General features: G+C 34.7%; 2 protein-coding genes across 2 annotated transcripts; both read left to right on the top strand.

Annotated features, from left to right (window-relative positions):
* Window positions 1–1,428: 1,428 nt before the first annotated feature.
* On the top strand, window positions 1,429–24,021 carry Pc (chromodomain protein polycomb). Its single transcript, XM_085204931.1, has 3 exons — window positions 1,429–1,588; window positions 2,192–2,593; window positions 21,572–24,021. Exons 2-3 carry the CDS (start codon window positions 2,525–2,527, stop codon window positions 22,337–22,339), a joined length of 837 nt encoding a protein of 278 aa, XP_085061057.1. The 5' UTR covers window positions 1,429–1,588; window positions 2,192–2,524; the 3' UTR covers window positions 22,340–24,021.
* An 821-nt stretch (window positions 24,022–24,842) lies between these two features.
* Window positions 24,843–26,550, top strand: LOC146527809 (uncharacterized). The gene is made up of 2 exons (XM_085205413.1): window positions 24,843–25,354; window positions 25,440–26,550. Exons 1-2 carry the CDS (start codon window positions 25,028–25,030, stop codon window positions 25,953–25,955), a joined length of 843 nt encoding a protein of 280 aa, XP_085061539.1. The 5' UTR covers window positions 24,843–25,027; the 3' UTR covers window positions 25,956–26,550.
* Window positions 26,551–27,139: the final 589 nt, after the last annotated feature.

The raw sequence follows: 27,139 nt of genomic DNA, 5'->3' as shown, positions 1-27,139 counted from the left end.
TAAATTGCATGTCAAATTAATAAGTATTTTAATATATTGGTATATATCGATAATATTACAAATATGAGAAAAAAAAGTATCCTATGTTCATCCCGAGACCCTCAAGTATCTCTATATGAGTATTTTATCACAATTAAATTAGCGGTTTGCGTAAAAGACAGACAGACAGACAGACAGAGTTACTTCCGAATTTATAATAGGTATAGGTATGGATAGGTAAGTCTATGGGATCTCTGGAGTTATTATATTACTTAAAGGTAAGTCTATAGGATCACCTACCTATGTAATAACGTTAATGTTGATTTCTTAAAACGACATCGTGAGAACCAACAAGCCGCACTTATTTGTTAGTAGATCTACGTTTACCGATTTCAACAATCGGCTCGCGTAAAGCGATCGATTATAATGAAGAAGATCACTCATATTTCTGATAATAAATTTATTAGGCGTATTTAGCTAATAAAGTCTCTACGTAAATCGAAATGGCTCTACTGTTTGCTGTTCCATTTAGGTTAATTAAACAAAAATAACTTGCTATGAACGTTTCACGTTTCGTTTGAAATCTATATATTTATTTTGATGTTTTAGACTGTGTTACTCAAATTTTATGTAAATATGGTCGAAGCGAAAAAGTAACGTACATATTTACATAGGCTCTAAAAATTTTGAAAAAACTAAGAACGAATTGGGATGTTAAAATATTTGTCAAATTTAGTCCTCTATTAATTGAATGAAAAAGAAATACCGCGAAATACTACTTCATCCTTCACGTGAAAATAAATACAATAAGTTGTAGTTAATCAGTAACTAAATACATAAACCTATGTAAATTGAAACTTAACAGATCATCTCTCTATAAATAAATAAATTATTTATTGCCAAGACAATTATCAATAGTTGTCTAAAACCTTCAGCACTGTCTGTCACGCACATGTCGCGCCAACAATGTATTCCGTTTATATATTACAATTCAAGCGACACGTCGAACGATACGATCATAAATCAAACGTGACGCGTTGCAAATCGCATCACGCTGCAAACCGTGTACATTAATGGCACCATATCTCTGCACGGCGTGCCGGAGGAATAAATAAATACGAGGCGCGCCCGCATCCGGGCTCCGGACCCCGGCCGCGGCCCTGGCTCCGGGCTCCGGGCCCTTCACGTCGCACGTAATACAAAATGTCCGTTTATTTTTTCTATGTGAGTCGTGCGATCACAAAAAAGAGCGCGGCCCGAGCTCGGCGCGACACCGGCCAGAGCGAGAGCGCACGGGGCGCGGCCCGGCGCGCTCCCATTGGCCGCGCGCTCTCGTCGCCCGCCTATATTACATACTATTCGCGCGCGCCGGCCCCCCGCCCGCGCCCCGCGCACCCCCAGCACCGACCTTTCACGAATGCCGGCCCGATTCGATACGACCGAAAATGCCTTAGTTACTAAACGCGCGCGTCGAGGGCCTGACGTTTTCGTCGTTTGTACTGTTGCATGTGTAAATAATAAGTTTTTCACCAGAAACTAAGTTTACATTCCATCAATGAGCTTCGTGTGTAACTCCTGTTGAAAATTGGATACCAGTCCTGAAAATCAGGTAAAACTACGTTCAACTATACTATCCTATATATAGACATCGATAAAAAATAAATGACAACGCTATCTACATGATACGATAGCTAAAAGTCGTGCAATACGCTCGCGTTTTAGAGCCGGATGATCGAACGTAAAAGCGGTGTCCTCGTAATCAACGTAGGCCGGGCGGAGCGGCAACAGCGCGCGTAAATAATAGGGTAGGCGCTCGGTCTCGCTCGCAGCTGGCGCGGAGCGGCAACGCCGCGCGGACCGTGCCTCCACCGCGCCACCGCGCCACGCGGGGACCGGGGACGCAATATACCTACTACGCCGACACTTATTTCATTTACATTACGCTCATATTTTTCTTCACATTGCGCCTAGAATTGTGAAAAATTACCAATATCAATTAGTCTTCATTTGCTATAGTAATTGATTAGTCATTATGTAATCTGTTATATACTTTCTTTATATACTATCTATAATTTAGTAAATATAAGTAAAACAACACTGTAATGTTAATATTCCATGAATAAACAATAATCATGTCTTATAATAAAGGAATACAATAGGACGGCTTGCTCTGAAAATTCAAAACACTGATGAAAATAAAACTTGTTTACAGATATCGAGCGGGTGTTTGTGAGTGCGTGGCGCACTCTATCGGGGCTTAGGAGCGTGCGGTGCGGGGCGCGGCGTACGGGGCGCTGGGACTTCCTCCCCCTTCTTCAGTTACTGCTGCGAGTTCACAGAGTGAGGACGTTTCGCTGCGCGCCAAAATACAAGGAGCATTTGCGCGGCAACTTTGAAAGCTGACTGTGTACGGAGTGTGAACTGTGATAAAGAAATGTGTATCGGATTGCGGTGCAATACAAATTGGATGCAGTGAGAGGATCACACTAATAGGATTGCAGTGATTTACGGATTTTTGTGACTGTTTTAACCATCCAAGCTGGGGATGCACAAGATGGAGCTCGGCGACAGCGTGTACGCCGCTGAGCGTATCATGAAGAAAAGAATTAGAAAGGTGAGCTTACTTCTTTGCGAAAGCGAACACAGCAGTGCATGTTTTTGACTTGCGAAACAATCGAGATCACATATCGCCCGCCTCACATCGGTGCGCTTTATTGAAAATCGCTTACTTTGCAATTTGCGCGCTTAGTTTGCATGAAAAAATAAACAAATTAACACCTCGTATATCAAAAGGCATGTTTCTTCCGTACATTTAATACATATTTGGTCTGTCTAATCCGTGCATTGTGAACTTAGAGCAGCTGTTCAAAAAATTATCGCGAGGATTTTCGAGTTCCTTTACAACGCATGTTTTGGTCCCTTATTATTATCATAGCTCCCCTCGCAGCTTATATTCGGTGACTTGGGGCAATGAGAAACATAATTCTTCTTATGAATAATGCCGTTCTTGAGATCATATTCGGTTCTGATAGTAAACAAGTTTCTTACATTGAACACTGCAAGGGGTAGCCGTATCCGTGTACTAGTTTTACTTGTAGCTTTGTTACTAACCTGCTTGTCATTTAATACATACAAGATAACTTTTGTCTCGCATTTTTGCGCATGGTTTTAATTATTTATATTCTTAGTATAAATACTGGTATTACGGTAGTGTGCCGGCACTTCTGTGGATAGATACTGTCAAGGTAAGTGAAGTACACCTAAGTAGATTTAAGATCTAAATAATGTTTTAACTAGTTACCAATATACTTTATAACAATATGAAAATTGCAGTTTAATAGTGTTATTTATAGGAGTAAATTAACTTCTATTATGGACGACAAAACAAGTGTTATACAATATTTTATGTATATATGTATAATTTTTTTTATAATTTTCACATTCAATACCATTTTTGGAAAATTATTGAGTAAACTCAACAATATCATTTTGATTTACACTTAACATTTAAATATTATTTTTGTTTTAAATAGACCTATTACAATCGTTTAATAAACTACAAATGTTTTTTCCCAATACATGACAAAATTTTGTCATAATACAGTACACACTGCAACAGTAAGTCTCGAATAAATTTACAATTAAATTAAATCAGCTTCATGCTGTGTCCCGCACACAGCAGGGTAGGCAGAGGGAACCTAGTGTTAAGACACTCCGTTTCCCACTTTCTGGCCAATTTTGGAGGCATAGCGTGTTGAATGGCGGAACTCAACGCCGCGCTTTGCCTCGAAACCAGAGCGAAGAAATGAAAATATGAATTTAGAGAAATATTTTATTTCCTCGAGTGGGAATCGAACCTACAACCGTCGCGTTACAGTCATAATTAAATTGTGCCATAATGTATTGTGTAATACATTGTAAATGTGCGTATATTCTAAATTTTGTCAATTGGTTATTTTTGTACAGTATTTATTTTGAAGTATAAGTTTAAATTAACTTTTCAGTAAACCTAATATATGAGAGCAACGTGATTTTTTACTAATAAAAACAAATGTCACTATTTTTCATGCAAAAATATTTTGACAGTGCCGTAACTTGTAAATGTAAAATTAATTATTTTTTTTAAATGACGTACAGTACATTGTCAGTTATAAAAAAATCATATAACATATTTACTTCTACTGGTAATATGAACTCGGGTGGGTGGGTACCAATGATAAAATGTAACTTGTATTCCTGTATGACAATTTTGAACAAAGTTGATAGATTCTAGACTTTAGTGTCTGCTTTGTTGATTATTATGTACAATTATATATTCTTAAAATAGAAAAAAATAAAATAAACAATCTCTTAACAATCATTCGTGACAACTAAGAACTCATTGCGCGATACGTGTAACGCCATCTATCAAATGCAAAGTAAACTGTGGAGATAGCGCTATACAATGATAAAGTAAAATTAAAAATAACTAATTTATCTCTGATAAGATTAATTAAAAATTAAGTAATAAGCTTATGATAATTATGAACTTTACTTTATCCTCTATGTCTGCTGATAATGTCATTCGTTAACATATAAATATATGTTATTTAATTTTACAATTTACATAATCTCCGAATTTATCTTTATTTTCTAAAATGTGTTTATTTAAAGCACATATGATCAATAAACTCTATTATTAACTGTGAAAAAATAACAATGTTGAAAGAAAGTAGGTAACTGTAAAATGATTTGGAATATTGTTTAATTAACCTCCATTTGTTGTTCCATTCATTGCTTCATAATTCATTGCCATCCCAAAAAAATTCCAGTGGCTTCTCTAGCGCCGCGTCAATTTTCGGAAACTTTAATAGCGTGCAACACTTGTAAATGCGGGATTAAACCTTATCTGTAAGCGCTTTAACTGCCATTTTACGATACGGCTGGCACACCTCGCTATCTGTCAGAATGGCTTAACATAAACGAGACCGCCGCGTCATGTCAATATAACTCTTATTCCTTGACAATAGGGCTTAAATAGCAATAAATGCGTTATCTTAGTATAGAAACTCCTTCACAGCGCTGTAGTCCTGGTATCTCGGAGCAAACGCGCCAGTATTCGGCAATGACCGAACCCACGTCAAGCGCGCATGCTCCCCGCCATTATCGTCAGCCAATCAGCGTCGAGCACATTGTGCCGCGCTAACATGACCCTTGGAGACATGCTCGTAAACATCTCAAAGTTAAAAATGATTTACGATGTCGTAAATAATAACAATGTATTCACAAGATCTTTCTCAAATGAAGTCATATTGAACTAGCTATTGTTTATTATTATTTAAATTTCTTGTTAATTTCATTCCGTATTTTGCTTAAGCCGAATGAATACTGGGCGAAATAATTCAGTGATTATTGGTTAGATGGCGCTATCCTACGTTTTACCGTAAAAAAATATTTAAAAACTAAAAATTATTTTAATCCACACGAAATTTACTAAATTTTACAAATGATAAAATATTTTGATAAATAAAAAAATGAGACAGAAAAATAAACATCGGTGTTCAATATTGAATACGAGTTTATCGAAATGCTAACCACATGCCAATAAATTCTAATAGCACGTGGTTTAAGTGCATATCTCATTTTAAGAAAGATATTTTATTTTAGTTAGACATAGGAGAATAACCATGGCCTTATTAGATTATGTAAACTTTCGAGAACAAACTTATGTCCAATCCAGTATAGATCAACTATCCCCTTAAGAAATTACATCTTTGGGCATACAACAGAATGACTTCTTCAATATGCCTCTCTCGCAAATGAAGCACAACATACCTAAATATTAGGCTTAGTATATCTACTAGAAGAACAAGAAGACGGCGGGAACCCGCTGGATTCAAAGGGCGCAGGACCGGGCGGAGTGGCGAAGATTAAGGGAGGCCTATGTCCAGCAGTGGACTTTAAAAGGCTGATAGGCTTAAAATATTGTCTTAACAATATTTCTGATAAACTACATAATTCCACATGAGAAAAGTCACATGATCTGTTTCGCATTAAAGTTGGAGTCTATCAAAAATAACGGTCCTCGTTTTTTGGATGTATAAAAAAACAACGTCAGTGACGCGCGACGAGGATATCAACAATTTGATACGAATAGCTGCACTCGGAAGCAACACAAAGCGATCAAATTTTCTATAAATAATCGCTTGACAATGCCTCGCCGTAATTTTATCCATCCCTATATTTGAATGAAATAAAAAAGATAAAGGAGAAAAGAGAAATCTATAGAGTCACAGTGGTATTGCATTTTTTATATAAATATTTAGTTTCGTAGTTGATATACGTAGTTATTTATTATTCAATTAAGTCTCTGTTTATAGCTCAAACAGTTTTAGCATATTTTATTACTAATTTGAAACTTGTGTGAAATTCAATGGAGAACTTTTTATTACTAATTTGAAACTTGTGTGAAATTCAATGGAGAACTTTTTTCAATGCAGATTTTTTATATTGGTGGTTTTTTTGCTCACATCGTAAACTTATCAAATCAAATGGAATACTTTACCGATACCAAAAAACTGAGGGTAATTGAAAGTTTTGAAGGTAACTGGGTATATGGCAAAAAGAAAAAGTAAGTTTTGATGTAGGTAAATTTTTCGAAGGCAATAATATTTTGATATCTTAAATGTTCCATAAAGACAGACATTCCACAGACTCCGCAGTCCACAACCATGTCACCAATTATAACAGGGTCTTATATACTCGTTGCGTAGGTACCGTTGTTCGCCACCCCTTGTTCTAATATAAAAACTTTTTCTATGTGAACAGTCCCCCCTATATTTAGAAAGCATACTTAATCGCGTACACGTACGCTCCGAATATTAAAATGGTGAATGGGGAAACGTCATATTGCAGTCCCCGGTCCTCACACAATGACAGTGGAGACGGCATTGTCTGTCACGCACACTCGCGCACCGCATTCCGTTACTGCGGAGCAGAGTGCGGTTAACGAGTTGTGGCTGCTGTGAAGTTAGGATTGTTGAACATTTGCGCATTGTTCGCTTAAGAAGCAAAATAATCAAAAGTAAGACAAATCCCAATATTTTATGTATGCAGCCATCTGCAGCAAATTTTAGAGCGGCCACAACTCATCGACCGTACTGTACCTACGAACTAACGATCATATGATCGACACAACCGTGATAGTCTCGCTTTTAGATATCTCATAGTAAATACCGATTTGAAAGACAATCCTTAATAAGTATTGCATACGAAACGTGACACCTTATCCTCGATAGCGATCTCGTTTTTCAAGATTGCGCTTTGTTTTCTCAACGTTTTGGGAGCGATGCGTTTTACAACATCAAAGAATTGACGCCGTTCCCGGAGCTCGAAGTAAAAACTGGAGTATCAGGCGAGTTGGTGCGGCGTCATTATAATAATGCGCCTCTCGTCTCACCGCACCGGCGCGGGCGGTCGTTATGCCCCCTGCGTTATTATGTAAATACAAAAAGGAATGGTTACTTTTTTACTGCAGCCTTATCTGATCCAGATAAGAATTGTAATTAGAGTATTTTATAGAAACGACGTCGAAAATGATTTATTCCCACATTAGATGCAGGATGTTAATTTGTTTCAATTTTTTAACTATGTCCAGAAACCAAAACTAAAACACTAATATTTATTCAAGTTAATAAATAGCTTTCAACTTTATCTAATGTTTCGAATTAATGGCGATGCTTAGGGAAGATTGCAGTAATTTATATAATAAACACAATATTTGCACATTGCTTAACATTGTGCTACAATGGAATGTAATCAGTGTAGTTATTATGAAGGGTCGGTATAGGGTCAGAGGATCAGAAAATATTTGTTATATCTCCCCCTTCCCTCGTGTCAGAGCCACCCGTTCGGCATTGTGTTTTTTTTCTTATCAGCCCCAACCCAACTACGGTGCTCATCCCGCCGCGGGTTGTGATCCTCTTAATTGAGTTATTACTGACGTATTTATTTCGGGATTACACTAAGCAGTTATGCAAATTGGAAATACTGAATTCTATTTTTTTTCCTAAAATTCTTCTTAATAAAAGGTTTATTTACATACAATCTAGGTTTTCATATAAGACTTTAATTGTGTCCTTAATATATTTCCAGTTATCATGCTTAAATTTTTCAATTTTAATATGAATTAAAACATATCTATTAAATTTGTGAACTATTCTTTTCTATGTTTAAATCTCAATAGTCCCCAACAGTTCAGTAGCTCAAGTGGCTATCAGCCAGGCGCGTCGCTTGACAGTGCATCGATTTAATTGTCGCAGAGTCGATGACCGTGGACCGCTAAGTGCACTTACCGTGCCGCCACTAAATGGATACAGTTTCTCCTTACCATTAAAACCTTATAAAATTATAATTAAACATTAAAGTAAGCTTTTGCGGGAAACATAAAAAGATTCATTCCAAAAGGCACAGGCATGTCACATGCTTATCAAAAATAGCGCAAGTATGCCATGCAATACGGTTCAGTGGTTTATAATAGTCTTCAATTAGATCGAATATATAGAAAGTGTAATCAATTGTACGCGTAACTAATTCTATTCACGCTTCATTCGTAAACAATCAAAGCGTGCATTAATAAAAGAATAGGAATAACAAATAAGACATCCTTCCCCAGTAACAGCTGGGCAGAGACTGACGTGCGCGCGTCTGCAATGCCAACAGAATACAGACTTGCTTACCTTGTCTGACATATCAATTTTCTCTTGCCCACTCAGCGTTTGTGAGCGCAATTCGCGTTTACTCCTCACCGTTTCTGCGTTCCTAGTACTTATGTTACAAAAGAATACGCGGATATTGGCCCGCAGAGTTTTTTTTTATTGAACGGTAGGTAGGTAGGTAGGCATTCCTGAACTTTTTGTTTTGAAATTGATTTAATGAATCGATTCAATCGCATCACGTGACCGTGAGATTTATATTGAACGGTTGGAGGTATTATTAATGAAATACATTACGCATTGTTTTTTATTACGGCATTGAGCAATTTAGATTGCTTATACAATCTTACTTTATAATGATTATATATAAACGTCAGTATATTTTGTTTTTAATGCGAAATTAATTAATTAAAACCTAAACTGAATTAATTATGTAATTGCAGATATTATTTATTCTTACAAATTATAATAACTTTTTTATTTCTTTTGTTATTTAGAAGATAAATGTTCTAACGTAGCGGCATTTATGACTGTACGTAACAATCCGAGGCCGATAGACATGTCACGTGCGCCTCCACGGAGGTCCGTACGTGGGCAGAATAGATTAGGTTCAGTACAAATTTAACATGACAGAATTAGTACATACATACCCACCTAACTAAGTTTTAAATGTATTTTACTATATCTACTTCATATATATTTTGCTTTACTATAAACAATTTTATTTTAAGTTAAAACATTTAGCAATCGAAAGAATATCTTTTTTTTTCTTTAAATCTTGACGTAAATTAAAGTGCTTGCATAGAACGATTTATTATCAATATTTATTACCGAGTCATCGGATCAAATATAACGTTAATCATACGACCATTACATCAACTCGCCTCAGGGCTTAGCTCATCCCTTTTCCCTCCCTATCTCCATCCTTTTAGCGCCTCTGGAGGGTTTGAAATTAAACATTGGTTTTTCAAAGAAATATCTACTGTAAGTCTATAGAATTAAATATAATTATTCTTTGACGACTAAACTTAAGCATTCCAATATAGAACTTGAATTCATTATTCTTATCACATTTCATTTATGGCAATTTGTCGCTAAGCCCTTCTTTTCTCTTTAAAATTAAATATTTTAAATATTTTGTGCATTATAATGAAAATACGTAGGTAAAATTGTACCTACTTATAACCATATACCTACCTGATATTATTAAAAGTAACTAATATTAGTAAAAAAAATTGATGTCAATTGAAATCGATCTTGAGATGTCGTAGATACCGATTCATACATTATAACAAATAAATGAAAACGACATCTCAAGATCGATCTCAGACTTGATAGCAGTTTATAAATACGAGTTTTAAATCAAAATTAATATAAGCTTCTAAAACCAGCCATGTACGCCGGTATTCTAAAAGAGGTAGTTATTTGAAGTGGCAATAAAAAGGATAGTGTTAATTGAGGGACGAAGTGTCGATGGCCCCGAGTAGAGGCATCCATGCTTTCAACGTTATAGACGCCGACACGGTCACGCGCCTTATCTTACCAATTTAGTGGATATTGGATATACCTACCTACATGAAATATATACGTAAGAACTTATAAGGTAGTTTTAATAGTTTTACAGAAATAGCTTTAGAAACGAATCAACAGACAATTAATTCCTAGGAATATTGTAAAAAGATGCGTTTTTCTTTGTACACAATAATGACGTCAATAATGTGAATAGTTATTGAATTGTATTTTTATTTATTAGGTATATATGTAGTAATGATTTATTTTTGTATGTAATGATTTCTATGTGTAACAAATCAATATCCCGCAAATTATATTAGTACTAGCTTCTCACTAGTAGGTAATTCGCTACTTCAAAGAGTAAACAAAAATAAATCCCATATCTCTATTCTCAGAACGCTAAAACAAACATTTTCACGGACATTTCACAGTTGAGATTCGAGCAATTTGAGAGGATTCGTATTTAAACGCCTGATCGGTCCCCGTGGGCTAGGCGGCTCCCGGGCCATTAATCTCACCCTCCTGCCACCCTCCGACCCTCCTGGAGTCGGACAGCAATTTGTGACTTGATAGACGACACAATATGCCTGTCTCGGTAAAGCTTGCCTAAAATATCACTTTTACCCGTTACGGGCAATCGACACATAATAAACAGTATAGGGAACCTTACAACAAGATATTTAACTATTAAAATACGTCGTGGTGCAGGGGCACAAAAGTGTGACTGTAACGAGACGGTTGTGGATTCGATCCCCACTCGAGAGAATGAATTATTATTTTTTATATTTTCATTTCTTCGTTCTGGCACCAAGGTAAAAAATGCCGGCGTTGAGTTCTACCACTCAACACGCAATGCCTCGAAAAATTCAGCAGAGTGGGGATTAGTGTCTTAACACTATGCTCTCTCTCTTACCCTGATAAATGCGAGATGCCGCGAGATTTTTAAAATGGTGACCGCAGTAGATGTATTATACACCACAAACCAGATAAATTATTTAATTATCTGCATTGTTACAAGCAGCGTGGGTATCTGGCAAACATCCAAATGTACTATTTAATTGACTACCAGCTACTTCATTTCATTAAATACTTATACAGCACCTAGCACTGGTATAATAAAATACTTCGTTAATATTTACATAATAAGACTATTAGGTACTATAATCATCCCATCCTTCACCAGCCCATTGTGTCGTCACCAGAGTTGGCATCCGTCCAAGCGAGCTCTGAACGACGCCGCTCGCTTAAAAGTAGCATAAACATAACAGCGCTCGTAAAATATCTTCGCTACACGAAATTCTTAGCTTTTAAAATGATTGATATGTCCGTACGTGGAACTTAGTTTTTATGATTATATCATTAAATTCCGTATTTTACTTTTAATTTTAAACCTTTCGTTTATTTCGGAATATAAATATAAGCACTATTATATGTTAGCGTGTCCTAAACCTAACTAACATATAATTAGGTTATCGATATATATGTACAAACATAAATATATCTATTATCTTTACGTATCTACCTACGTCAAAACAGCAGGTATAAATTCACTAGTTACGCTTTCCATATAATATTATAGGTAGGTAGCCTCTTATCTACCGAAACCACCAAAACTAAGTTAAAAGTATAATTAAATTAAAATCTAATTTGTCTACAATGTCTGTTATTATGGAGATGCAGCTTCCTAAAGTTTCCATAAGTTTCCATCAAAGTTTCCATCTTCCATTATGTGATAAAGTATCCATTTGCAAGTTATCTAATTTCATATCAAACTTACTAATCTAATCAAGGAAAGTGTTATATAGAAGTTCTTAATATTCCAACTTAGATGAATAAATACAACATTTTTATTAAAATGTGACATGCATAAACTCGGCTAGTGTTAAGAAAATTAAATTATTATAAATTTTGTGATAATTATTAATTATCACAAAATTTATAGAAAATTGAGGTCGAAATCGACTTTCTTTCTCTCTATAACAGTCCCCTTACGAAAACAATAGATGAATGGAAAAAGAATATCCTACAGGGCCGTTTTATAACGAGTTCTCAAATCTTCTTCAATGCATTATGACAAAGAAATTTCGTTGGATTTGCGCTGTGAAGTTAATGGGTTTTATTTTATCCTCGTTTTTGCTTCAACAATGGTATACGTAATACGACGCATAATTATTTTTTTATTCTCTAAGTCGAGAACACTTAATATTTTTAGAGTATAATATTATAACTTAAAACTTTGTCCATTACATAATACTTTACAGTTCTTTCCCTGTGATAGAAATTGTTTACCATACCTTTAAAAATTCAAAATATGTGTGGCGTCGCCGGTGACTACGACAAATTTATTTGATTTGTATGGAACAAAAGCTTTTAAAATAAATAAATATTATATTATTTAAAAAAAATGAAAAGTAACGTTTCCTACATATTTTCCAGGGGGGCCCTGGTTTCCAATGTTCCCTAAAAAGCGGTGATCGCCTCATCGAAATCTAGTGAACGTTGAATGTACAAAATGAAAATCTTAGTGGACTTAGTGCTCATAAATTCTAAAAATACTAAGAGAGAAAACAAATACATTACCTATAGGTTCAATTATATCTGTAGTGAAAAAAGTGTGTAATTACTCTTATTTATTCACGCTTTAAATTATATATATAGGTATACAAACAAATTATAAAAATAATTCAAATCACTAAAATAAAGTCTTTTTGATATATTCAACAAATTTAATATAAAACGAAATCAATCATAGTTATTTAGGCGGCGAACAGGACAAGCGTGAAAGCTCACATTGGACCTTTAACACGCGCTAACTGATTTATCGTGGCAATCATTCAATGCGGATCAGGCACAATATTCAAATATGCGGGCTTCTCTAACGAGCCACTTATGAATGTAACGGTTATAATTTGTTATTTATGAATGTTTATGTAATAAAACAGCTTAAAACTTTATATTTTTTTATAGATGCCTGACGCTGTAAGGCATCCGTGGGATCCGACATAGATCAGGGTTGCGTAGCGTTAAAACACTCCGTTTACCACTTTCCGCCAAATATTCGAGGCATTGCGTGTTTAGTGGCGAAACTCAACGCCGCGCTTTTGCCTTGGTACGGATACAGTTTGCGTAAAACAAATTATCTCTTTTGCGCCTTTTCGCACGCCTTTCGCCGACGTTTTCTTGATGCTTGTATTTTCTCTTTGCGATTTTGGTATGGGAAAAAGAAAAGGCTTAAAATTAACCTAAAAATGTTAAGTATTAGGTGAGCTGGTAATAGTAGAGGCGGCGAAGAGGGGACTTTGTGGAGTCATTCGAGCGCATCAGATTAAGGTACTGGGGATTCCTTGTACTCGGTTACGTACTTCCACCAAATATGAGCTTCCTATGTCTCCGCACGTCTAGGATAAAGGATCAGATTAGTAAAAAAAAATTGATCATCGGACATTCTCGAGCGCGTCAGATTAAGATAGGGTAAGTTAGTTACATGCTAAATCGTGTATATTCCACTAATCTGACAATTTGAGAGTGACGCAAAGGAGGGAGAGGGCTCCAAAGTTGTAAAAAAAAAACGTTATCTGGACATTCTCGAGCGCGGCTCTTTTTTTATTAATGGTCCCTAACTCATCAATGAAGATGATAAATTTAAAAAAATACTTGAAAAAAAAAATTTTTTTTGTAATTTTTTTTTAATAAATACAAGTATTCTATTTCAAACATACATTCTTTTAGTTACATTCTATTCCTTGAGCTTTTCTATTGATTGCTTTCAATGAATAAAAAAATTGAGGCCAGTCGTGGCGCAGTGGCACAAAGTGTGACAGTAAAACAGACTGGTTGTGGGTTCAATCTCCATTCCAGGAGATGAAATATTTATTGAAATTTATATTTCCATTTCTTCGCTCTGGTGTCGAGGCAAAACAGTGACGTTAAGTGCTGCTACTCAACACTCAATGCCTTCAAAATTTGGCAGAAAGTGGGGAACAGAGTGTCTTAACCTTAGGTTCCCTCTGCCTACCCTGCTGTGTGCGGGATACAGCGTAAAGCTGACTTGTTTCTTGTATTGGTTTAAAAAAATATTAATAATTGTCAGATTAAGCAAGTCCCTTCAGATAATCGTCTGATTTTGAGATATCACGTCTAGGGCATGAAGATGAACCATATATATCTTAATCTGACGCGCTCGAGTATTTCAAGATGACGATTTTTTTTTGCATTTTCAAACAACGATTACGAGCTTGCGTCACATCCAAATCGTCAGATTATTACATAAGAGCTTTTTTTTAGGTTCACTTAACACCCCCTTAGAAAATCTGACGCGCTCGATAATATTTTTTTTTTGCCATTTTTAACTCTTACGTACGACCACCTCCACCACGGAAACTGTCAGATTAACATATTTTCATGCTTAAGAAGACGTAGGCAATTGATGATATCAATATCTGACGCGCTCGAGTATGTCCATGGAACAGTTTTTTTTTTACATTTTTGAAAATCTATAACCCCTCAACCCACCGGTGAAACGAAATTTTTTATATGACATTTTTTTCTTGTTATCATCTAAGCTTCGCAACCCAATAGGTCTCCATGACGCTCGAGTGACTCCACAGTTTGCTGCTTCGCCTCCCTAACTATAATTACATCTAAAATAAAAGTTACAAAAGTTCAATGTATGCCCAAATAGATTTTTGCAAAATAACATAAACTATAGCTACCTTCGTCAGACCGAAGAATTAGACGTTGAAATTAAATATCTAAATAATATAAAATACACGGGTAAGAAATACTTTATAATGTGTCTTATTATAATCTTAAACACATGATCATTTACGTTTTTAACGCACGTTTCATATCAGAGTACCTAAGTACGTCGAGGCAGAAATAAGCTTCTAATGCCTATAGAAAGTATCTACATCAATTACCTACATAGTTATCCTTTATTATTGCTTATTTCCCTTAAATAACAATACCACAATTTTATTCCTGTAAAGGAAGGTATAAATCCATTCTTCACTTATTCTTTTCTAGTTTTTAGACCTATTTTTGTCCATCCGGATAAAAAGAGTTGTTGCGAGTAAAAAGAGGATGTTCTCCACTTTCTCCACTCCACCATGCCCAAAAACTACCAGCATTTAGCCTATATTTCTATAGAGGCCAAATGCAGGTAGGCTTTGAGCTTAAATCAAAACAGGAGATTCTACACGTCCTAATTAAGCTAATAGCATTTAATTCCCATAAAAAGCTTTTAAAATCTAACTCTCGAACTTAATCTCACAGGATTGATGTTAAGAAGTCTGCGTACAAATTTGACCACAGTTTTAAATTATATCGATTTCACTGTAGATTATTCTTATAACTCGTCCCTAGCAAGTAATCTTGGCTCATACATAGATTGTTTCGTACAATTACTATAATATGTTATTAAATAAACTAAAATAAGTACCGTATTCAAATATATTATCACAAAATTGGACTTCATAACTCGTTCATAACTTCATTAAAACGCGAGATTTTCAGATTATTATCACAGGTCTGAGAGTTATCTAATATCATCATAATGTAAAACATAAATTAATAATTGTAGATTAACTCGTTAATTACTGCAATCGACTCTAATTGGCGTCTATGATCCCGAGACGTGGTCCGCCCATGGCAATACTACAACCATCAAAACGACTATTTTATATATACGCCCAGTTCAATGGAATGTGTACCCTACAGCATTGTATTAGAGGTAGGCGGGCCGCATGGGTTCGGGCCGGGCGTTGCGGGGTGGGAGCGGACGGGGCGGGGGCGAGGCCCCCTCTCCCTTCGCCCCGCCCGCCGTCCAATCACCGCTCAGCCGTACGACTTCACCTTGCTCGTACGTCCCAATGATCCTTTTTATTTTTTCTACACTGGGTCCACGTTTTTGTTTAGTTTTCGAGCTGATATTAGTTTTGATGGTATAATTATATGTATGCTGTTTGGTACTTCGCCATTGAACATTGATTAACGTCAAGTTTTATTTTGATTTATGATTGTTTTGTTTTTCAGTGATGATTATTTGTTAGGCAATTTTGTTAGAACAATTAGATTTTATGTTCATCCTAACTTGTTTTTGTAAATTTTCGTTTACGTGGGCGTTGCTACTATATTTATCTCACTTACCAATAACTTTATTTATACTTAATTGTTGTTGATAGTAAGCGTAGATTGTTAGTAAGCGTTACAGGTGCTTACAGTTTTTATTTTATTAAAAAAATATTACTAGCGTGACCATCGAGTAAGCTTGTGTATATTTGTTAAAGATCTAGTTAACTTTCTAGCCTACAACATTTCAAGAGTTAAAACAATACCGTTTAATATAGCTTGCCAAAGCTTTATTACGTACTAGTGGACCCGGACGCGGCTACGCCTGCTTCAACTATAAGAATATTTATTAAATATATTCATGAAATTATTTTCAATTCTAAATAGAATTAGTAAGAAAATATAAGCTCAAATAATCAAAAAGAATAATAAGTAGATACACATTATTAGAAAAAATTATCTGAGTTATTGAAATGAACTAACAAAAGGATTAAAAGTAACAAAGATATGTATTCTTAATATTAGAAAAAGTACCTAAAGTTTTCCGTACGTGCGTACATAGATATCGCCTCTACGAAATAACTAAACATTTCTCTCTATTGAGTATGATAATTTTAGCGGGCAATATCAAATAAAATAAGAAGAGAATCAAAGTGTATTTTAAATTAATTATAAACAAAAAATAAAGTTCGAAAATGTATGAAAATTTATAAAACCGTCAACGTCATCTGCCCGTTCGCGTCGGTCATACTGTGCCGCCCGCTAGGTGGCTAGGTCATTTGGAATCACCTTAATTATTTATTAGAATGTTATACAGTAAACTATAATTTCAATCTAGATAAAATGCTAAAAGTGACTATTATATTTATTTTCATAAGGATGAATATCAAAACGTCGCGGTAACGGTTGCGTAGCGACGCGACGGTTGTTATTAACATGGCAGAATAAATTGCATGTCAAATTAGAATGTACTTTAAAATTTATTAGTATATATGTGTAATGTAATGTTATATAGCCTATAGCACTTCTGAAAAATGCAGCTTTCATACAAAACAAAAACAATGAAAATCGGACCAGTAGATCCAGAGATCTTAGCGTTCAAACAAACAAACAAACAAACAAACTCTTCAGCTTTATTATATTAGTATAGATTTGTTTTTTATTTAACAATAGTGACAATATTAGCTTCGTCCGTTTATGTAATTCATATTAACGTTTAGTTATAATATAGTTTATCATGGAATCATATTCGTACGTAAAAACCAAATGTTACGCACTAAATGCGGACGTCCATTTAGGTACTGTTCCAAGTCTTGTTCGGTTTTAATCTCAAACTTAAAAAATGATTAAAATTATTTTAACAGAATAAATAGCTGCGTCTTATATAATAATCAAAGAATGAAGTACATTATAAGTAATACTGGTTTCAATTGAGTTAAGATATACGAATTCTGTTATACAAATAACAAAGATTTTCTGCCACCGATTGATGAATCTTAAGTAAAAATTATAGGGTAAAACCCGGATAGTTGCCACACTTTTTGAAAAAGCTCTTTTATTAGAAATGTATACCACTACAATACCTATTCAAAGTGTATTCTTAAACATAGTATATTAATCTTCTAACTTAGCCAATTTTTTCAAATATAAATATTATTCATTTTGAGTACAGCCTGTTTTAAGTGGCCTCCAAAAAAGAGGATAGTTGCCTACTATGGCGGATACTAGCCTCACGTTAAAAATGGTTCGGGGGATACTTGCCTCTCTATTTTTTTTTCAAATAAAAACGAACTTATATTAATTTAAGTAATCACTTTTTGTTATTGAACACAATCTTTCATTAAGTATTAATCAAAGTCAATATAATTATAAAATTACCACAAAATAGACTCCAAAATGGTAATTAAATATCCAAAATAATAATTAAATATTACTATTTATTTTAAAGATAGAACAACAAAAAAAAAAGAATTAACTTTGGCATAGCATCTATTAAATAAGTATTCAGTCCTAATTATTTACTGAGATCGTTTATTGAGTACTAAATTCTAAGAGAAGTTAAATTATTACCCAAACAACACTTAAAAGTACTAAGGTTTTAAAATTTTAAATTTGAACATGTAATTTTTTAATTAAAAAAAAGAATTAAATATTAGTATTTATCTTAAATATTAAAAATAATTATGGGAATAACTTTGGCATTAGTATTGATTGTCACCAGAAGCCAAGGTTTTCAACTTGCCACATCTCATGCAATGGTTTTTGAATGTTGTACAAGTTTCATGGAACCACATTCGACACATCTCACATTGTATCCAATCTGATTTTGATTTAGTTAAATTATAATTTTCAAAACATTCTGCACAATAATTATCAACTTTAACTTCGTTGTTGGTATTTTCTTTTATTGAATTTGCTATTTTGAATTTCTTAAGGTTCGAGAGGTTATGCCATAAATCCGGGATATTTCGTTGATACTTTTTTGTTTTTTATTTAGATCTTCGAGCGCAAGTACTAAGCTAAGTCGTTGTGGCGCGGCACCACGCCTGGCTTTCGTTTATACTTGCAAGGCATTTTGCTGTTGATAATTTATTTTATTTAAGATAAACTATAATAAAACCCAATAAAAATATCACCAAGAAAAAAAGGTAAAACCAAATGAAAAAAATAACTAAGAAAAAAAACCTGTTTGCTCGTTAAAATGTGTAGTTACGGATAGTTGCCCCAGGGCAACAATCCGCAAAAGACAGTAGGGCAACTATCCTTTTTGATACGGATACTTGCCCTTTTTATTTACAAAATAAATAAAACATATTTAACAACAAAACGTTTATTACAGTGCAATTTAAACTCTAATGCAATCAAAGAAATAATTAATTTACTGAAACCACAATTATTTATAATTATATTTAACGGAGATTACTTGCCAATATAATTCTGACGATCGTCAAAGTATCGTCGCGGAAGATTTTTACTCACACGGACAAAACTCGTGCACCTACATCGACAGCTGATGCGGCACCGAGTCCTACGCGGGGGACGCTTCTTATTATGATCAAAAAGAAACACTGACAACACGTCTAACATAGAGCATTTGAAACTGAGGCATGTATCCGTCCGAGGCAACTATCCGGGTTTTACCCTATATAATAGAGTATACGAAACTTACTATTTAAATAGAGCACAATTTAAAAACCTGTTGGTGACCTGTTATCCAGCAAATAAACCTATTAGTGTTTATAATAAAATGATGCCATCGTGGCGTAAAGCTGCAAGCTTGTGATTATGAAGTAGATGCGACGGTTATGGCGGTCAATCTCGGGGAAATGTAAATATTTTATTTTCATGTTGCTCGCTCTGTTAACAAGGCAATGCCTCGAGAATTCGGCGGTAAGTGGAGAAAGGAATGTAACTCTCAGGTTCCTCTGCCGACCTGTTCCATATATGCGAGATACATACAGCGTGAAACGGAAAATCTGAGCGCCTGAATGTAAACGCGACGGTTGTGGGTACGATACCTTCCAACTTGGGGAGATGATTATATTTAAATGATTTTCATTTACCTATTCTGACACACAAAGCTCCGTTAGTCCGTCACTTAACACGAAATGTGTCGAAAATTTGGCGGAAAGTCGGGAACACAATGTCTTAACATTTGGTCCCCCCTTCCTAACATGCGATGTGGGAAAAAGCGTGAATCTGTAATAAAATTAATTAGGGATTAATAAAAAAAATGCTAGCAATCGGACGTTTGTACAAAGTTACAACGTCCTCTAATTCCTGACTCACCCTTCATTACTAAAACCAATAAGACGCGAGGGTTTCAAGCAAATCAAACACTTAGAAACGCCCTATGTGCGTTTAGTGTTAAATGAAAACAGTCTCTATTACAACTGAATACAGTCCATATTATATTATCGTACGTAAACGGATTGAAGAGAAAGGTTCATAATAAACATTGAATTTTATATTGGATCGTACCCGCAGTCATTTGTGTCGCCACAGGTGTTCGATATGAGATCTGGTGTCGGGCTTGGTCACTGAAGGAGAGAAATAAATTATACTTCTTGTTCATTAATGCTTGCGTCGCCTTCGAGTTAGTTAATTATCGTAGATTAGCAGGGTAATACTTTTTCGTCAATAGGATACAGGTAATACCTATTAAAGGACCTATACAATTATACTCTACCTGGCTTTATTATTTATGCCTGCCTACTTACAGAGTAGAGATAGAGTACAGATATTCTTTAAATTAATTGAAATAATATAATAAAGAAAAAAATAAGTATATAAACTTGTCGACGCCAGTCGTAATGCTGGGACTCAATTCCCACTTGAGGAAATGAAATATTTAATATTTTCATTTCTTCGCCCCGCCATTGGTGTCGAGGCAAAGAACAGTGTTGAGTTCCAAAACACAAAGCTCCTTCAGATTTAGGCGGAAAGTGAGGAGTGTCTTAAATCTACGATCCCTCTGCCTACCCCGCTACTCGCGGGATATAGAAAAAAACATGTAAATAGCCAAAAGCGGTTTTATTCCTTCCAGCAATCTCTTACCTTTAGTAAAAATAAAAAGATTTTTACTTACTTTGTTTACACATGTTAGGTCACACGCATTTTTACATTATTTATGTATTATAATATGCTTACCACATGCTTCCTCCATTATAGCTTAGTAGTGCATGTTATTTGTTCGTGTGTGTGTAACGGCATGTTTTGTGTTACGGGGTAAGTTTTGGGTTCGATCCCAGGGGAGATAGCCGACAGCTGTTTCGAGCAGGTGCGCCCGAAATTGCAAAGTCGGATCGACCTGTGTCTGTTTTATATTAACTTTTGTAGAAATTACCTTTTTTGGACCTAGATTATTATGAATCCTGACGAATTTAAATAACTTCACTCATAATAGATAATTTTAAATCGAAACGTCGATTAACGACTAATACTTACTAATTGTCTATACCAAAAATAACAATAATACCTAAATAGCTTTTACCCTTTTTATGTACTTAGGTAGATATTGCTAGAAATCTAAATAAAAGAAGCGTTAGCGTAGCGTTCTGATAACCGTTAGGTAGATACATTGTAGGTATGATAACTTGAGTACTACCTACTACCTACCTAACTGATAAAAAGCAAAATTAACACTAACCGTTTTTAATCCGTTTAAAATGTGGGAATCGCGAATAATCAGCGAGGCTATGTGCAACCCTCCGGTCGCTGCACGCCATCGGCTAGTCACGCCACGCCAGCGCACCGGCGCGCCCGCGCTTTCACGTTGTAATGTCCATTAAATAACCAAGAAATTCTCTCCGTTACAGAACAAAGTCGAGTATTACGTGAAATGGAAAGGTTGGAAGCCCAAGCACAACACCTGGGAGCCAGAAGAGAACATTCTCGACCCGCGACTCATACAGAGCTTCGAGCGCGAGGAGGGACGCCGACAGGGGCGCAAACGGGAACGAGAGCACTCACCCGTCGAGCGAGCGCGCAGCGGCTCCGAGGAGCGCCACCCGCCCCCCGGGAAACGCAAGGCGGAAGTGCTCAGAGAGTCGGGCAGGATCGGAGTCACCATTACTATGAGCCCACCCGCAAAGAGACACGACTCTACGAAATTAAATGGAAGTAGGAGCCATACTCAACCTCCGCCCGCTGCGGCACCCCCCGGGGGAGCGGCCGCCCCGGCATCCCCTGCGGCTGAAGCAGCGGCCCCGAGAACAGGGCCAAGAAGAGCGCCACACTCTCCAGAGGAGGCAGACGCACACACTCCTCCTGATAGAGAACGACGAACAGACACACAGCCCACGGCCACAGCACCCGCGGAACCCAAAGGTGCTCGACCGCCACCACCTGCACCACAACCTGAGGACGAGGACTCCTGGGGCGAAGCACCCGTATCTGCACCGAACCCTCCCCCTCCACCTCCCCCCAAGAGGGACGTCGCCTATTGGTTGAAACGTTCTCCAGTCGCCGACCAAATCTTCATAACTGACGTCACAGTCAACCTCCAGACGGTAACGATCAGAGAGTGCCGCACTGAGAAAGGCTTCTTTAGATCGCGTGAATGCCGACCGCTCGATATAACGTAAACCTCGAGTTTCCACGTACAAATTAATATTACGGACATTGTACAGATCGATAGATAGCTAGTATTTATTTAGTTATTACAAGAAATGTTTCATACAAAGATGATGAAAGTGAAGTTTGCGCCATTCGGAATCTAGAGTGTATGTATGTTCCCAGTTGCCAGTGTAACCTCATGGGCCGTGTAACCACCAATTTATGAACGAACAGACGACGCTTGTCTGCGTATTGTCAATTGTTAAAAATAGAATGTCTATTGTTTGTTAACTTATTGATAGTAACAATATTGACTGGTTCATGTACCTCTCAGTGTACCGCTTTACTATGTAATTTAATATATGTAACTGACTTAAATATAGTTTTTATAACATGTCTGGCTATAGGTTCAGGTTAATTTTCTATTAAATAACTTTAAGAAAATAGCTGATTTACCAATAGCAGACATTATATGCTTGCATATACTTACCTATTTTTGTAATACTGACAATTTTAGGTTCATTTAATGTGATTCTGAACTTGTATTTAGAATGTAAATAGGTGTCACACGTTTTAGCATATAGTTTAACTAGTTAAAACTTTTTTGTTTTATTTTTGTTGTTGTTATTTATGTGTGTTTCATTTTAAATGTTCCATTTCAAACTATGTGATTTTTAGAATATAATTTATGTTTAACGAAAATTATCTCTGATATTACTTAGTTTATATTAAATAGTTCAATATTCATGCACACATTTCTGTAATTCAAGTCAATAGTAACATTATTTATTTATTTTTCCAATTAAATATGGTTGGTTTATAAAATTAACTAATAAACTTTGTAAATATAGATGTTTGTAACGACTTTGTTTGGGGTTACCATACCATATAAAATGCAATATAAAGTACTACTTTATTTAAATTTTTGTTCATTCTATATTTGTATCGAATTATAAGGAATACCAATATATTTTGAACATTTCAAATGTGTTCCAATTCCAACAATTTCAATTCCACACTAAGGATAGAAAAATATTTTAGAAAATATATAAAAATTTCAAAGTGAGACACAAACCCTTACACCCTCTTGATAAACGTTATATATTTTTAAAATAGAAATATCTACATATTATTTAAAATTGGTAACTCTTAATGACTAGAATAGATCAGAATGCAAGGAGTATGTTCTTTTATTACTATTTGTTAAATCTTTTAGTTCCTCTTATTTAGTAACAAGTGGAGGCGAGAACTCTTATTTTTTAAGTTTGGCATAATTTAATACTTAATAAAACAATTTTGTATATTTATAATATATACAATATTCATTCCTTTGTGAAACAGCACAGGTTCGATTCCTATTTGGGGTAAAAGTGTTATTTTCATATCCTTACTCTCATAACAAGACAAAGCTCATTCAAGCTGGTGGTACACCAATATACATGCAATGTTTCGAAAATAGAGAATGAAGAACTACGAGATTTTAGACTAGTATCTGTTGGATAGAGCAGTGCTATTTGTATTTAAAAACAATAAAATAGAAAAATAATTACTAAAATTGTTTTATTATAGTATTTTTGAGTTAAGTAGTGCATTTTAAAGTTGGGTGAAGTGTACATAGTGTAAATAAACTGTAATGTTAGAGCACTTGTTTTATAATGTGATAGTCCTCACATATTTTATGTAGTATGTAAATAAATGAGAATGAATTAGACTTTGTGTTTTATTTCATTTCACTGTTGCTATTTGCTTGATAAAATAAAGTTAAATTATTTATACACTAATATTACGATTTTTTTTTTTTTAATAAAATCTGTTGGTTCATAATAATTATAAGCAAGTTTATCATAATTCTAAATATTACTTAATAAATATATGATTTGTGTTATTTTTGTTTGGCTTGCACACATAAACTAATAAACAAATTTTGATGAAGTTTTTTTTGTTACACTTATATCTAAAATAAATCCTCAGCAACATGAGTTATAAATTCTTTTGACCATCCAGAACTGCTGAGGTTAACTTCAGCCTCAGGAATTGGAAGAAGGCTGCGTAATTCAACTCTCTAAAAATATGTCCCTACCTAAATATAACAAATGTTACCAGGGAACGTTAAAAGTAATGAAGTATTGCATACATTACTTCACAAGCATCATTGTTTTCTTTTAAAACTTCTTACGTTCAACATGTATTAAATAAAAGAAAGATAGCAACGATCATAAAGTCAATGTAAAAGAATTTGCGAACAGCCACAAGTCTATATATATTTTTATAAATTATTGTTAACACAATATATAGGATTAATTACAAACATTAAATATCTGTTTGTAGAAGCTTCATTATAATTTTAGTTCCAAGACATTAATTACATGTCACTGTATAATACAAATTTCATGCATTAAATCTATTACTTAAATTCATTACACGTGTTTATGTTCCGTATTAAATTAATCTAAATTATTTACCTACTTTGACAGTTGAAAATAATGTGGCAACACTATATCGAGCTCGACCACAGCGCGCGCGCGGACTGCCGAATCCTCAATCGCAAATCGACAATCGGTGTCGAAGTCGAGTGTTGAGTCGGCGTCGCGTCGACTGTCAAGTGTCAACATATAGTTTGCTAAATAGTCCAACGATCAATCGTCAAATATTACTTGTCTGTTTTGTTATAAATCCAATGTTTATAAGTAATCCTATTGGTGGAAACGAGACTCGAGATGGAGTGGTCCAAGGAGAAGACTTTGAAACTTATCGAATTGCTGCAGTTGAACGCTAATTTGTGGAATACGTCACTTTGCGACACTCGCAGAGATAAACAGAAACGGAAAGAAGAACTTCGCGGAATATCTGATATATTAGGCATAACAATTTCTGATGCTACAAAGAAAATACAGCATCTCCGCACTCAATATAATAGAGAAGCGGCGCGGGAAGCTCGGGCGAACTCTGAAGGGCCAAACGAAACTTATCTCAGTAATTGGTATGCTTATGAATATTTACACTTTATGAAGCACTCAAATAAACCGTACCGACTATTACAATTGGTAAGTTTATAAGCTTTGCCTTATATTACTTTTAATATTTAAAAAAAACATTACATGTGATTCATTTATTTGTATTTTTTTTCAGGAGGGAAATTCAGATGTTAGTGATTCCATACAACCGCATAATGAAGGTTCAGGTAATGACTATAAACTCGATGGTCTGTCTTTACCAGCTAAAATACCTCGTACGGAATTAGTGCACTCTTTTAAACCTGAAATACTTTACCCATCAAATAATCTCAACAGAGATGAATTTTCTGTGTTTGGTGAATATATAGCAAACGAGCTGAGGTCATTAAAAGGTGAAAAAAATTTACTAGTGGCTAAGAAAAAAATTCAAGATGTCATATTTGAAGTGAAAATGGGCATGATAAGTGAGCCCCGAGTTGAACAAGCTACTTGTGCTGTTTACACACCGAGCACACAAACACTGTCTTCTGGTATGCATAGTGGGAAGATATATCCGACTTCTGTAATGAGCACAATAACTAGCATTGAGCCCTTATCCTCAACACCTCATCCTCCTCGGACAACTGGAATCAGTGAGATCATTATCAATGGTCCCTGTCATTACTCTACATTTAAAGTTGATGAACAATAGCAGTGTCAACCACTTCCTAATGTGGAAGTGGATAAAGGTGAAAACTTTTCAATACAAAACTAAGTGGCAATTAATTTGCAAGAAAAACTGAATATAAATTATATAAAAACATGTTGTAAATATAAAAAGTGTTGGTGTTTGTAGTATACATGACAATTATTCATTGTATTTCCCTTCATTACTTATTGAGTTAAAAAGTCATTTTATATTTTTTATTATTTTGTTTTTAAGAATTTTGTCAGGGCCTAATCTATTTAAATATATACATCATCATATTATGTAAGAACAAATAATTATAATTCATAGAGGTGCTTGAATACATTTTGTATAAAAACATTGACTGTATAATTTTACTAAATAAAGCAAAATTTAAAACTTCTTATTTATAAATATGTAATAAATACATATAAGAAAACAATTTACATGTTCAAAGTGTATACATACATATTAACTATAAGTTTATTTTTTATTTTTCTATATTAGTATATTCTTTGTTAATTTAGTTTGATGTTATAAATATTATAAGAAAGTTGTTACTGATCTCATTGCAAGTATTTGTAAGCTGTAAGTTAAGTAAAATATTACAAATTAAAAATGTTATATTCTTTACCTCCCTAGCTACTCGTATTGTTTGGACAAATTTCACAATATTCACTAAATGTTTTATCATAAATTGATTATAGTATAAATTTATTTTATTATAGTATTTAGCATTAATCGCTCAAAGAAAATATATTTTTCTTAAATTACGAAAATGAATGACTTGAGGCTGAGGCGGCGTTGTGGCACGCAATGTAAACGCGATGGTTGTGTATTCGCTTCCCATTAGGAATAAATTATTTTTATTTCCTCGCTCTGGTAACGAGGCAAAGCGTGACATTGACTTCGACAATCATCACATAGTGTTTTAAAAATTTCGCGGGTACTGGGCAACGAAGTGCCAAGAACATACTTGGTTTAGTGATCTTTAATTCTGCAGTCCATTAACCAAATTGTGTTTGGTCTCAATAATAAAGGTTCTGAAAATTATTTTAAAAAATCAACTATTTAGTAGATAACGTAAATTATCAAAACAAAAAAAATCGATTATAAATGGCAAAATACTTTTAAAAAGCAATAAAAGTAGACATTTCTCTATAAATCATATTAAACATAATGAATGTAACAATTATACAATCTTATCT

This window comes from Heliconius melpomene, chromosome 20 (assembly GCF_056956725.1).
Source record: "Heliconius melpomene rosina isolate 202511_hmr_F chromosome 20, ASM5695672v1, whole genome shotgun sequence".
In the NCBI taxonomy this organism is placed as follows: Eukaryota; Metazoa; Arthropoda; class Insecta; order Lepidoptera; family Nymphalidae; genus Heliconius; species Heliconius melpomene.
This window is presented reverse-complemented; position numbering and strand designations above follow the sequence as displayed.